We start from the raw sequence: 14098 nt of genomic DNA, 5'->3' as shown, positions 1-14098 counted from the left end.
CTAGTCTGAATTTGTCTAGCTTCAACTTCCGGCCATTGGATCTTTTTATATTTTTTGTCTTCTAGTTCGAAAAACCCCCTATCGTCAAATTTCTGTTCCCCATGTAGGTGCTTACAGACTGTGATTGACTCACCCCTTAACCTCCTCTTTGATAAACTAAATAGATTGAACTCCTTGAGGTTTTTCACTGTAAGGCATGCTTCCCAATCCCTTAATCATTCTTGTGGCTCTTCTCTGACCCATCTCCAATTTTTTAACATTCTTCTTGAATTGTAGACACCAGTACTGGACATAGTATTCCTTTAGAAGTCACACTAGTGCCAAGTACAGAGGTCAAATAACCTTTACTCCTACTTGAGATTCACTTGTTTATATACCTGAGGCTCACATTACCTCTTTTGGCAACAGCATTGCACTCGGAACTCATGTTCAGCTGATTATCCACCGAGACGTCCAAGTCTTTTTCATAGTCACTGCTTCCAGGATAAGTCCTCTCTCCCATAGATATAACTTGCATTCTTGGTTCCTAGATGCATGATTTTACACTTGGCGGTATTGAAATACATGTTTGCTTGAGGCCAGTTTCCCAAGCGATCCAGGTTGCTATGTATCAGTTGTCCTCTTCAACATTTACAACTCCCCAATCTTTGTGCCATCTGCAAACCGGATCAATAATGATTTTATGTTTTCTTCCATGTCATTAATAAAAATCATTTGCAGTATTGTTGCTCATGTTTAGGGTGACCAGATGTCCTGATTTTATAGGGACAGTCCCGATATTTGGGGCTTTTTCTTATATATGCTCCTATTACCCTCCCCACCCTCTGTCATGATTTTTCACACTTGCTATCTGGTCACCCTTATGTTGGTCCCGGGATATAAGAGACAAGGTGGGCAAGGTAATATCTTTTATTGGACTAACTTCTGTTGGTGAAAGAGACAAGCTTTTAAGGTACAGAGACCTGAAGAAGACCTCTATGTAGCTCGAAAGCGTGCCTCTTTCACCAACAGAACTTGGAACAATAAAAGATATTGCCTCACCCACCTTGTGTCTCTCATTGATAAAAATGTTCTGTAGTGTAGGGCCCAAAACCAAACCCTGTATGATCCTACTAGAAATGCACACATTTCATGATGATTCCCCATTGCCAGCTACATTTTGAGACCTACCGCTAGCCAGTTTTTAATCCATTTAACATGTGCCTTGTTAATTTTGTATTGTTCAAGTGTCTTCATCAAAATGTTGTGCGGGACCATCTAAGTATATTACATCGACACTATTCTCGTTATCACCGAACTTATGATCTCGTGAAAAAAGAAGTAACTTACTTCACTTGAACTGGACCCAAAATGGCAGCTGCCTCCACCTGTACATTTAAAAGTGCAGTACATAGCAACAAAACTGCAAGTGGTATGTTGCTACCTATGTTGAGAACTCCAGAGGTGTACTGGGGCACTTTTAGAAGAGTGTGTAGCCAGGGAATAATTCACCTCTATTATTAGTATTGTTGGTGGTGGTTGTTGCAGTAAGTGCCTTACAAACACGGAGCAAACTGATTGGTCCCTGCCCCGAACAGCTTCCATTAAGTCTCTTGGGGATGCAAGATAATCCTCAGTGGGTTCTCCTGTCTTATTTTCAAGAGACAGGCCATGAAAAGGACATGGCCTGTTACTCTCTGAAACTGTAGTAGCTGCAGAATTCAGGATGGAAGGTCTCAAAGCAGCCAGAAGTTGCTTCGGTGAATTTGACCGAGATAGGGACCATGATAAAGTAGATGAGCTGTTCAGTGGATTAAATTTAATAACCCTACCGGCACTGATCTCCTCGCCAGCACTGGCTGCTTCAGCTTTCTTGGTTGTTTGCGTTGTATCTGCCTAAGCAAACTGTAAGTCTTCCAGGGTAGGGGAGCCTGACCCTGCTTCCTGTTAAATCAGTGGCAGTTTTGGCTCTGGGTTCATGGAAGCAAGAGCAGGTAGGTTGTAGAGCACCAGGGTAATATATCTAAAATTGGTGGCAGTGAGTGCACTGGGATTGTCTGAAATTAACAGTGGAACTCTGGTTGGCAATGAAAATTCTCCGTTCTGCAAAAGGCCTTTGAATATCTTCCAGTTAATGAGCAACAAATAATTGAATCCAAAGCATTTTGAATGATGCCAAGCCATGGAATGATCTTCAGAAGTTCCCTCTGTTTTTGCACTTGCGAATGCATGTCAGTGACACTTCGCTGTGTAAGGAAATGCACGTCCTCACAAATGAGATGATGCTGGATTCGCAGTTACGTTAAGGCCCATTTCTACCGCTTTGGCCATGCAAAGATAAGTTGTCTGTCTAGTGATAGGCAGAAAAATGAGAAGCCGGTTAAAGCCAGCTGAGGCTGGTCCTAAATGTTTGAGATTAGAGCTGTGAGACATGGAATTTTTGGTGTGCTGGCAATGCCAAAAAATTGGGGAACATTTTTTTTGTGTTGACCCAGAACAAACTTTTTCTGAAATGTTTGGTTAGTAGCAAAAAAAACCAAAAAAACACCAAAAAAAAACACTGGCTTGGGGGTTGAACGTAACCTTTTGTTTTACCTGACAGGAAATGTTTCCTTTTGATTTTGAGCATTTTAAAATCTTTTTAATTTTTAAAAATCACAGTAGAAGGAAATTTCCAAGCCGAAAGTCATTTCAAATCACAAGATCAAAATGTCTTGTTTGGAAAAGGTTGAAATGTTTTTATTTTTTCTGGTTTTTTCCCCCCCAGCTAAAACAATTTGGTGAATTTGGCACAAAGAGGTGAAATGTTTCAGTGTCGAGGAATCTGCATTTTTTTTTTTTTTTTTTTTTTGCCAGTGAGGATAATATTTCGTTACTTTCCAGGAGGGTTGTGAGGATTAAACCCATTCATGCTTGTGCGATGCTCGGTTGATTTGGTGGTCAGGGCTATGTAACTACTTAGATCAGGGGTGGCCAACCTGTGGCTCCGGAACTCTTCAGAGGTTAATATGCGGCTCCTTGTATAGGCACCGACTCTGGGGCTGGAGCTACAGGTGCCAACTTTCCAATGTGCCGGGGGTGGGGGGGCTCACTGCTCAACCCCTGGCTCTGCCACAGGCCCTGCCCCCACTCCTCCCCTTCCCACCCCCTCCCCTGAGCCTGCCCTTGCTCTTCCCTGCTCCCCCCCAAAGCCTCCTGCACGCCACGAAACAGCTGATCGGGAAGTGTGGGGAGGGAGGAGGAGGCGTTGATCAGCGGGGCTGCCGGTGGGTGGGAGGCGCTGAGAGCAGGGGGAGCTGAAGGGGGGGCTGCTGACGTATTACTGTGGCTCTTTGGAAATGTACATTGGTAAATTCTGGCTCCTTCTCAGGCTCAGGTTGGCCACCCCTGACTTAGATGGCTATGTAGTCCAATCAGCTGTGTTGCACAGCAAATGTGGGAATAAGTGAAACTCAGGGTATCTGATTGAGACAGTGCTACTTACACACTAGGAGACAATATAAGTTTTCCCTCACAGGTAACTCAAACAAACCTTGGTTACATCCATGCAGATTTGTCTTTGTTTTGCCTCTTTATCATAAAAGACAGATGAAGAAGAAGCAAGTGGCTTTCCCTGCACTTCTGCCTGGGCATTTCTCCATACTCAGCGCAGCTGATACAATGATGTTGTTTTGGTTTGTGAAGTTGGAGCTTAGACTGTCTATCAAGTTTGAACTGGATGAGGATGATTGATGATAAAATCATGCTTTAATTGCCTGACTTTGGCTGGAGACAGTGCTGTGACTCAATACATGTGTTACCTGAGTGACTGAAATTAGGACAGCGGCGTTCAGCTGACTTAACAACTCCCCTCCTGTCGTGGGCCGTGAGATTTTATGATAGTGTATTTGGCAATCGTCAGAGAAGCCAGAGAAAAAGCATCCTGGTTGTTGTATCTGCAAGAGCACAGCACCTCCATGAACCCTGCACTACTGTGCACTACAGTGGAGTGAATTAGACTGATCAATAAAACGGGAGTGCTTTAGTCTGTGTATGGTATGCAGAGTGCATTGGTTGTGGCTTGTTGTGTGTTCGCTGCACCTTTAAAGGGGGAGCAGGCCCACTCCCCACTGCAGGGACGGCAGTGTTTTGTGTTTAGATGCAGCCTGTTACAAAGGAGTGAGACACACCCTGTACTCTCTTTCTCTAGTGGAGACCTGGGCTAAAATTTTCAAAAGGGTCACATTTTCCAAAACTTGACCCAGGAGTCCCATTTTCCGAAGGACTTAGGCCTTTAGGAGCCTAGTTCACACCCTGTGAAAGTCGGTGAGAGGCTCCTGAGTGCGTCAGCAACTTTTGAAAATGGGACTTAAGGCCAGATTTTCAAAGGTATTTAGGTGCCTAAGGATAAATGCCTAGTGGGGATTTTCAAAAGCGCCCACGTGCCTGACTCCAATAGTGGTTTAAAAAAATTCTGCCCCATGACTTGTATTATTTGTTAGTGCAGGCTGACTCTCAGAAAGAAATTCAAATTGCTGAATAAAAATGGGCAAAACTAGTCAACAGGTGTATTTGATAAATAGTATTCAGCCAGTTAAAATGACGATTGTATGACACTTTTATATATATTTATAAGTCTCTCTCTTTCTCTCATGAGCTACCCAGCTGTTTTACAATACTCAACAGCTGTATTGTTTATTATCTAAACAGCACCATAGTCATGCATGGCACTTTTTAAACAAGGCCTCCACTAGCTAGCTATCATTTGTTACTTATTTATCTATTTCTTTGTCTCACTGTCTAGTTCTCTATCTAGTTGTATGTCCACACTCATCACCCTAGCATCTGAATACGTCTACACAGCAATTAAACACTTGCGGCTGGCCCCGGTCAGCAGACGCGGGCTTGCGGAGCTTGGGCTGAGGGGCTGCAAAATTGCTGTATAGTCACAAGGCGGGGGAAGGTGCCAGAGCCTGGGCTCCTGCCCAAGTGTCTACACAGCAATTTTTAGCCCTGCAGCCCATGAGTCCAAGTCAGCTGATCTGGGCCAGCTGCAGCCATGCTTTGGGGCTTTTATTTCAGTGTAGCTGTATCCTGAGTGTCCGTTGATGCTTCTCAGGGTTGCTTATTTGCTTTTAGTCTTCAGAATAACACAGAGGACAGGGGGATTTGCACGCTCTGTTGATCATTGCATTTCTCATCCAGGTTGCTGCCCAAGTTACTCACGATACCAGATAATCGGGAGATTCTAGGACTACAGATTCTAGGATTCACCTCTGCAGGAATTAAGGTCACTGGTAACAGAAGCTCCCATTACAAGAGATTTTTAGGAAGCTTCAGGGGTGAAAAGCCCAAATTCACCTCTCTGGTAAAAGTCTTATTTTAATGAGACCGTGTAGAGCCTCCTCCAATTGCAATATGCTCAGCTCCCGCTTTGGATTGGGCAACCTGTTCTCAGAAGCCAAAGGCAATTTTCCATGGAGAAAGCAGATTTAGGGTGTAATCATAGGTGTGTGTGTGTGGGGAATTGTGAAAGCTGTGCTATTATTTGGCATCCCCTAAAACGTTTGCCTGCCATGGGGCTTTACGAGGCAAGTTCCAGATAAAGATACAGATAAACGGTACCCATCCAGAATAAGGGGGAAATGAATGATTCACAGCATCATTTTAAAGAGAGATCATTTCAGACACCCTAAAAAAGTGCAAGGCATCTTAGTCAGAGAGAGTTACCGGGAGGCGTATGTGACATTGTTCTTGTTTTGCTTTTTTCCCTTCTGCGCTGCAGGGGCGTGTGACTGGGCAGGGTCATTGGCCAATTGAAGATCAAAATCTGTCAAGCACACCAAGCTCAAGAACACAATAAGATCATATCCTCAGTCACGCCCATGCAAGCCCAGCCCATCTCCCGAAGCAGCTAAAAGGGAGCATCTCGAGCACTGGATTCAGAGGGACTCACTTCCCTTCACTCTGCACCCATCTCCTTGCACCACAGAAACGGTGATTCTTCTCCTCTTCGTCTCCCACTCTGTTTAGAAGGAGCAGCCATGTATCTCCAGCCGTGCACGCCGTCCACTGGAGGCAGCAGAAGGAGCTACAGCTCATGCTCTGCCATTGGTGCTGGTGGAGGAGGGGGGGGCAGAGTCAGGAGTAGCTACAGCTCCTATTCCTCCAGGGGCTATGGAGGTGGCGGACGCTGTGCAGGGTTTGGCAGCAGGAGTCTGCATGGTGTAGGCGGAGGTGCGAGGATTTCTTACGGTGGAGGATTTGGGTGCAGAGGTGGTGGCTTTGGTGGTGGCTATGGAGGTGGAGCGGGCGGCTATGGAGGTGGAGCGGGCGGCTTTGGAGGAGGACCGTGTGGCTTTGGAGGAGGAGCGGGCGGCTTTGGAGGAGGAGCGGGCGGCTTTGGAGGAGGAGCAGGCGGCTTTGGAGGCGGACTGGGCTTTGGTGGACCTGGCTTTGGACCTGGCTTTGGACCTGGCTTTGGACCTGGCAGACCTGGGCAGCCTGGAGGCATCCAGCCCGTTCACGTTGACCCAAGCCTCCTGCAGCCGGTCAATGTGGAGATTGACCCCCATATCCAGCAAGTGAAAACTCAGGAGAAGGAGCAGATCAAGGTCCTCAACAACCAGTTTGCAGTATTCATCGACAAGGTGAGAAGTCAGGGCAGTAGGGGGGCACTTGGAACGGCTTTGTGTACTGCAGAAAGGGTGGTTTCCGTATTTCCATCTCAGTTTTGGTAAGAAAGGACAATTGAGCAGTGATCAAAAATAGGCTAGAATTTCTCATCCAGAGACAGAGAGAGATCAAAAGCTTCTCCTGCATGGGCCTTGCCATGGATTCAGCTACCCCAAGCTACTCTTGGGCTTTGAGCTGTAGGATGCTCCAGAAAGTCACGTTCAAGTCATCACAACATCTTTAGCATTCGCTAGCTGGTCGTACTACTGTGAATTTCTCTTTCCACATGGCCTCCTGTCAAATGCTACCTAATTTGATTATCAAATGACCCCTTTACAGTGGAAAACTAGGATTTCTAATTTGGCAGATCCTCAGCTTCAATGCAACTAGGACAGTTTACACTAGCTCAAGATCTGCCCCAGAATGTTTTCAGTGATGGAGCTCACTATTTCAGATTCTGTTTGGTTGCCATTCTGAGTTTTGACGGAATAGTCCTAAGTTATATTGCAAAGTGCTGGTTGGAGGGCAGTGAGCGGAAAGGTTTTTGCAAAAATCGGTTCTCCTAAAATTTTCCAAAAGTTGAAACATTTCAATGTGCTCAAAGATTTTGCAGGGTGAAAATGCAACTGAAATGTTCTGCAATTTGGTTTCAAATCCCCAAATGCCATCCATATCTTGAAATTTCATCAACCTTTCAAACTTTGATGACTTTGACCACCTTTGATATTACCATTCAACTGAGAAAGAACTCTCCTGTTTGCACAATGCAGCAGGATCTTTGAGTAGTGCCGCTCTTCCAAGTATTATAGGGAATACTTAATCCATCTGCTTTTTGGGTTTCAGGTCCGGTTCTTGGAACAACAAAATAAAGTTCTGGTCACCAAGTGGGAACTCTTACAACAGCAAGGCGGAACAATTATTAAGAAGGACTTAGCGCCCTTGTTTGAGAATTTTATCCAAACCTTGAGGAGGAGGCTAGATGGACTCCAAAATCAGAAGGGACAATTGCAGTCAGAACTGGAGAACATGCAGCAGTATGTCGAGGAGTACAAGCGCAAGTAAGTGCATTAAAAGAGTAAGAAACAAAATATTAAATTAAATTAAAACATATTACAGCTATAGCAAACTCGATCAATCAATTTACTGTGCCTTCAGTGGTAAAGGGCAGGGGCTAGTTTTCACCATGCATAAATTCTTTGATACCAATTACGGCTGAAAATCCCAACATGGCCTAATTTCAAAGGCACAAATGGCAGAGAGGCACCTGACCCTGGGTAGTCAATGGGAATTGGACCGCTAATTCCCATCTGTGGTTTGAAAATCACAAGAAGGCTAAAGCCCAAGAACAGAGAAACATTTTTATTCACTACTTAAGAAAAAAACCCACCCCATTCTGTTTATAGGTATATAATAAGCCCTGAGTTCTAATGTTCTTTCTTATCAGTTGCGTTACAGCAGTTCTTTTCTTAAGAGGGTGGCTGATGGGCTGTGGACCTCGAGGAAGAAGTGTGTTTTGAGGAGGGATCTGAAGGTGGAAAGGATGTAGGAGTGATGAATTGGATCCCATCTGGATGCTAGCAAGAAAGAGTTAGTGGTAATACAACATGAAGGGTCATTTAAATGCTCATCTTTGGTGTAGTAAAATGGGGAAGAGAAGGAGATGAGAACAGAGAGTTAGACAGGTTCTCTGATTTAAATATCTAGATTATTTGACATTAGACTTGATTTGAACCTTAGTTGAGTCTAGCCTTTCTTTACTGGTAACTGAAGCAGCAAAACTCAAATAAACCCAGCTTGTCTCTTTACTTGAAACAGGTACGAAGACGAAATCAACAAGCGCACAGCTGCTGAGAATGAGTTTGTGGTGCTCAAGAAGGTAAGCAGCAATGCTAACTAAAGAATGCGGTGGGAAGCTTTAAACGGGGTCAGCGGGATTCTGTCTTCAATGAAAATATAACCAATGACAATCATAATTAGAAGCAAAAAAAAAAAAATGCCAGTTAGACATAGTCCTGCACCAAAATACCCGAATTGCTACCACCTGTGTGTTACAACCCAATATCCACTTGTGATTGGGTAACTGAATTTGTCAGATGCCCAGAAAAATATATGTCTGCCTATGCAGGTATTTCTATGGTGCCCATCACAGTGCTATCTGAGTACCTGACAAAAATTAACACATTTTTGTGCCTTACAAGTCAGGTTTTCAGCTTCTCCACTTAATGTCCACAAAATCTTCCAAAGATGCTACATCACCTTGGTCTTATTGTAATGGGTAATAAAATAACTAATCCCGAAGGTCCTGTTTTCCCCACACCTTTCTGAGTGCTACATTGGAAGCCCCAACAGCAGAACAGCTGTTTCTTGACAGGGAACACAGAATGCTATTTCTGCCATGTTCAACCATACCCAATGGGAGATTAAACAATTCACGGTATCTCTGATCTTTCCTTCAGGATGTGGATAATGCCTACATGGTTAAAGTAGAATTGGAAACAAGGGTACAAGGTCTGACTGATGAAATCAACTTCTTGAGATTTATATTTGAGGAGGTAAGGAGTCTTCCGTTTCCCTTGAGCAGCTGGTAATTGGGTGATGTAGATCCCTTCCAAAGAGGCTTGACTTTGATTAGCTACCAGGGTTGGGTTTCTCTTGGGTGATGGCTAGAGCTGTTGGAAACTGACAATGATTTTTTTTTCCTTCTGCAAACATTTGTGCCAGAAAGTCTGACTCCATACAGGTAGAGACTGACTCATTTCTAACCTGGAACCAAATGCCAGGCACCTGAAATCACCTTTAGGATGCCAGATTTTCAGAGCCGCTCAGCACCCACTTCTGCTGAAGTCAATAGGGGCTCCTTGTTTTTGAAAATCAGCCCATTTATTCGGAGCGTAAATATGGATCTAGAGGCCTAACTTTAAGCAAACATGTTTGATCATTGTAGCCGCAGACAAATGGACTGAACTCAAGGCTGAGGACCAGTTCTAGTCTCTGCTTTGTCACTGAAGGGCCTCAAGAATTCTTGGCACTTATTGTATAGCACTTCACAGACATTGGGTTAAACCGCGGCCCTAATGAATCAATGGGACTTTTGCCATTGAGTTTAATTATCCCAAGTTTTCACCCTTTGGCTTCAATTTCCTGAAATAAGTAGCCCAGTACTCCTGTAGTTCAGAAATGCTGACATGCTGTCTAATTACCAGGGCTGGTGGAGAAACCGGGAAATATTTGTTAACAAATTTCCAAAATGCTTCTGTTTGGGAGTTCTTGAAAAAGGGCTGATTTCTCATATTTACATCTATTTTTGTAGAATATGCCACATTCTCCCCACCCCTTCCTTTCTATTTTTGTATAATGGGGGGCGGGGAAAGGCAAATGTTTTCATTTTCCAGTTTCAGCTGAAGAATGAAACTTAGCCACAAAAAGTTTTCTTTTTGAGACAAGGCTGTTTATTTTCCTTTAAGAATTTTGATCAGCTCTCATAATTGCTGTGATTTTGGAAACAAGCCAAGGACCTCTTTGTACCACCCTCATTTCTGAAAGATCTCCTCCTCCTCAGCTGTGTTTATTCTATGACAGGCTATGTCTGTTCTAAATGGAAGTAAACAGATCTCTATAGGCAGTCTTTAGACTGGAGAATAGGAAAAGGGGCAGAGATGGGAAATAACATGAATGAACGATACAGGAGAGAGATGACTAATGTTTTGGTGCTTTGCAGGAATTATCTCAGTTGCAGACGATAAGTCGTGACTTGTCAGTGGTTGTATCCATGGATAACAACAGACATCTAGATCTGGATGGCATCATTCAGGAAGTCCGAAATCAATATGAGATCATCGCTCAGAGAAGTAGAGCTGAGGCAGAGGCCTGGTACCAGTCCAGGGTAAGTAATCAAGCGGCTAAAGATACGTGGATGGTAAATATCGCTCACAGCTGATTCATAAATACAGCTCAGTTGCAGTGGAAGAACTACACATAGTAAGCAAATATTTACACCTATAGACTTCCAGGCAGGAGCTCCCTTCTTACACACAATCCAAGAGGATCCATGGTTCATGTTTGTGCACGAATTCTGAATAGAACCAAAGATGTGGAATGGGGTCATGGGGGCTTCACACTGCAGAGAACCATATTATATTTCCCAAAGATCTCTGCATCTATGTGGGCGCCTAATGGAGATACTATAGGCCAGTATGATGGGCAGCAGACATGGCACAGCAGCTGCCTAACAATTACCAAGTGTTCTGTAGGTATCAGCAATATGTGGTTCAGTGGTTGTTTTATTTCTGCCCATCAGTATGAAGAGCTGCAGAGCACAGCTGGAAGACACGGGGACAACTTGCGCAACACCAAGACAGAGATCCAAGAGCTAACGAGGAGCATCCAGAGAATGCGGGCGGAAATTGAAAGTGTGAAGAAGCAGGTATGGCTCGGGAACTTTTTATATGTATCAGTGCGGGGCTGGATCAGGGATAATATTCCCTTGGCATTCCAGGAGCAGCAGTAGAGTTCTGGAAGCCCTTTCGCAGCCTGCAGGCGTGGCATCTGCTGATTAAAAACACCGATGCTGGTTGAAGTCGGTGAAACTTGCAGATCTTTGCTTGGAACGCATCTGCCTCCTTGGCAGGCTCCATCTCTCAGCACTTTGTAATATGGGGTGGTGTGGGGAATGGAGAGCCAAGCTCTCCTGGGGGCTGTTGAGTCACACTAGGCAGCTAATGCATACACAACGTGGAGACAGCCACTTTTTTTTTTGCGGGGGCGGGGAATGAAAAATTGAAATTTTCGGCAATGCCCCAGGTCGTTTTCCAGCCACACGTAGCCTTGGTGAATCCGATCATGAAGTAGGTCTAGAGTGGAATTTAGACATTGCCTTTCCTCTTTTGCAGATTGCAAATCTGCAGTCTGCCATCGCCGAGGCAGAGGAGAAGGGCGAGTTGGCTCTCAAGGATGCTAGGGCAAAACTGGATGATCTTGAACATGCCCTGCAGAAAGACAAGGCGGATCTGGCTAACTTATTGAAAGAGTACCAGGATCTGCTGAATGTCAAACTTGCCCTGGATATTGAGATCGCCATGTACAGGAAACTGCTGGAAGGAGAGGAGTCCAGGTAGGTGCATTGCCTGTTGGGATTTGTGTTTCAAATGGTTTCAAGTTCCCAGATTTGCTGGTAGGAGCTATTATAAGTGGGAAATAAAGAAATACTTAGCAACATCCTTTGCACTAAGGATGGGAAGTTCTCAAATGAGCAGGGCTCTTTGGAAGCATGACCTGCTTTCCTGGATGAATGACCTATGTCCCTTTCCCTACACAGGATAGCCGGAGGTGGCCATGTGAATGTCTGTAAGTAGCTTGTGGTCTTCACGTTGATATATGTTGTTTGTATTTCCCTGTGGTTTGTGGGCTACCCTTACACTGACGGGGTGACCCTGTGCTTTTCTTGCAGCTGTCATTGGTGGAGGTGGAAGTGGAGGAGTCATCGGGGGTGGATTTGGCGGCGGAAGCGGAGGCGGCATCTGTGGTGGTGGATTCGGCGGTGGAAACATAGGATTCGGCGGCGGAAGCGGAGGAGGGATCTGTGGCGGTGGATTCGGTGGAGGTGGAGGATTCAGTGGCGGAAGCGGAGTCGTCGTCTGTGGTGGTGGATACGGCGGCAGAACCGTTGGAGGTGGTGGCTTCTCTTCTGGAAGTGGAAGAGGCTATGGAGGTGGCGGCAGCGGCATCTGCTCCAGCGGCGGTTCCTCGGTCACACGGCGATGCACCACGTCTTTCTCCACCAAATCCGGTTCAGGAGGGTACTGAGCACTGGAGCCAGGCCCCAGAAAGAAAGAAGCATCTTTTTATCTTCAAATGGCAGCAGCACAGCCCACCTAACCCAACTCTGGTATCCAGAAAAGAAATGAACTGTATCCCTTACAGCCCACATCCTCGAAACACCACCTGATCCCGACCGCATCTTCCCCGAAGGGAGGGCGGGAGCGATGCGCCATCCTGGCAGCAACGCCTGCCGGGTTTAAACCAAACGTCCGTATCAATTGAAATGCACCCACCGATTAAATGTTATAAGACCCTGTAAAGTAATGCATCACTTGAGGATATCAATAAGCAGCGAGCTGATTTAGAGGAGGGAGAGCTCTGCCCCTCTGGGTGTGCTGTAGATTTTTGGCTGTTGTGGCTGTCAAGGGGTAATGTGTATAAAACTCAACTTTCCTTCTCTTTTCCTAGCGCTTCTTCCAAAATGGCTATGTTTTCTTGGGTGCTATTGTATTTCCTGTGCCTTGCATCTCCTATTTGCGTGCTTTACAAATAGGTCTGAGTTGCGGTAAATGTGGGGGGAAATTATAATCCACCTTCAGCTGAGTCGAGGAATTAGAAATGTTTGTGTGGCTATCTAGACACGATAGGCTTCCCCTTAAGGAATGATTAGGCAGGTTTGTTATTTTGGGTATCCAAAGACAGGCTCTAACCAACATTCGCCATAAACCAATTCCACTCATCCCCCATCCTCCTTTAGTTGCACCTGATTCCACCGGATGTATTTGTGCCTTTATTGTAAAGATAACAGAGCAAACTATTCACTGCAAAGCATTCTGTGATGTAGAATATACTGTACTGTCACCATTTACCTACCTTTCCTACTCATGGGGCATCCCATTTTCTTGGGGTGTGACCATTTTCAATAAACTGCAGACAACTCAGATCATGTCTATGTGTCATTATTATTATACAAGACTGAATAGGTCTGTGGTCAGGATCCTGAATGAAAAGCCAGAGCTGTTCTGCTGGTTAAAAAATAGACATAAAACGATACACTGGGCAAAATTCTCAGCTAATGCAAATCAGTGAAGGTCTGTTGAAGTCCATGGACCTAGGCCAGCTTACAGTCTGGCCCCATATGTTCTGAAATGTTGTTAAGATTATTGACATAGGGTTCATTTCCTAGAGGCAGGGCAGTTTGAATTTTTTTTTGAGGTCACCGTGCAGCTGAAAAGAAATAATAACAACTGGGCCTGGTTTTCCATTATGCTAGTATTATGCAAGTGTGTCTCTACTGAAATCAAGGGAGTCACACTTCATGTTATGGAGTGGTGAATAAAACCTAGGTCTCTACATTACTGTGGTCACAGCAGACAAGACCCACATGCTACTGAATCTGAGACACGTCCTTTGAGCAGAGAAAGAGAAGTGTCAGTGGAACAATTCTCACCAGCACGTTGTGCAAGGTGGGAGCTTGGTGCTCATTATGTCTAGCAAAGACATAACAACATTTAATCCCTGGAAACGAAGCTAGATGCACGGGAACTCAGGTGCATGTTTTTAACAGAGAAGGTAATTAACCATTGAAACAGCCTGGGAAGAGGTGGATGCTCCATCACATGGACACCAAGACTTGATGTCTTTCTAAAATGTACCCTTTAGCTCAGCCAGAAGTTATGGGAATGATGCAGGAATCACAGGGTGAAAT

The 14098-nt window shown here is 44.9% G+C and overlaps 1 protein-coding gene across 1 annotated transcript; it reads left to right on the top strand.

Annotated features, from left to right (window-relative positions):
• The first annotated feature begins 5915 nt into the window (after nucleotides 1-5915).
• Nucleotides 5916-13331, top strand: LOC128828499 (keratin, type II cytoskeletal 5-like). Its single transcript, XM_054013216.1, has 9 exons — nucleotides 5916-6608; nucleotides 7477-7691; nucleotides 8449-8509; nucleotides 9090-9185; nucleotides 10352-10516; nucleotides 10931-11056; nucleotides 11523-11743; nucleotides 11948-11976; nucleotides 12080-13331. Exons 1-9 carry the CDS (start codon nucleotides 6003-6005, stop codon nucleotides 12433-12435), a joined length of 1875 nt encoding a protein of 624 aa, XP_053869191.1. The 5' UTR covers nucleotides 5916-6002; the 3' UTR covers nucleotides 12436-13331.
• The last annotated feature ends 767 nt before the right edge of the window (nucleotides 13332-14098 follow it).

This window comes from Malaclemys terrapin, chromosome 23 (assembly GCF_027887155.1).
Source record: "Malaclemys terrapin pileata isolate rMalTer1 chromosome 23, rMalTer1.hap1, whole genome shotgun sequence".
Classification (NCBI taxonomy): domain Eukaryota; kingdom Metazoa; phylum Chordata; order Testudines; family Emydidae; genus Malaclemys; species Malaclemys terrapin.
This window is presented reverse-complemented; position numbering and strand designations above follow the sequence as displayed.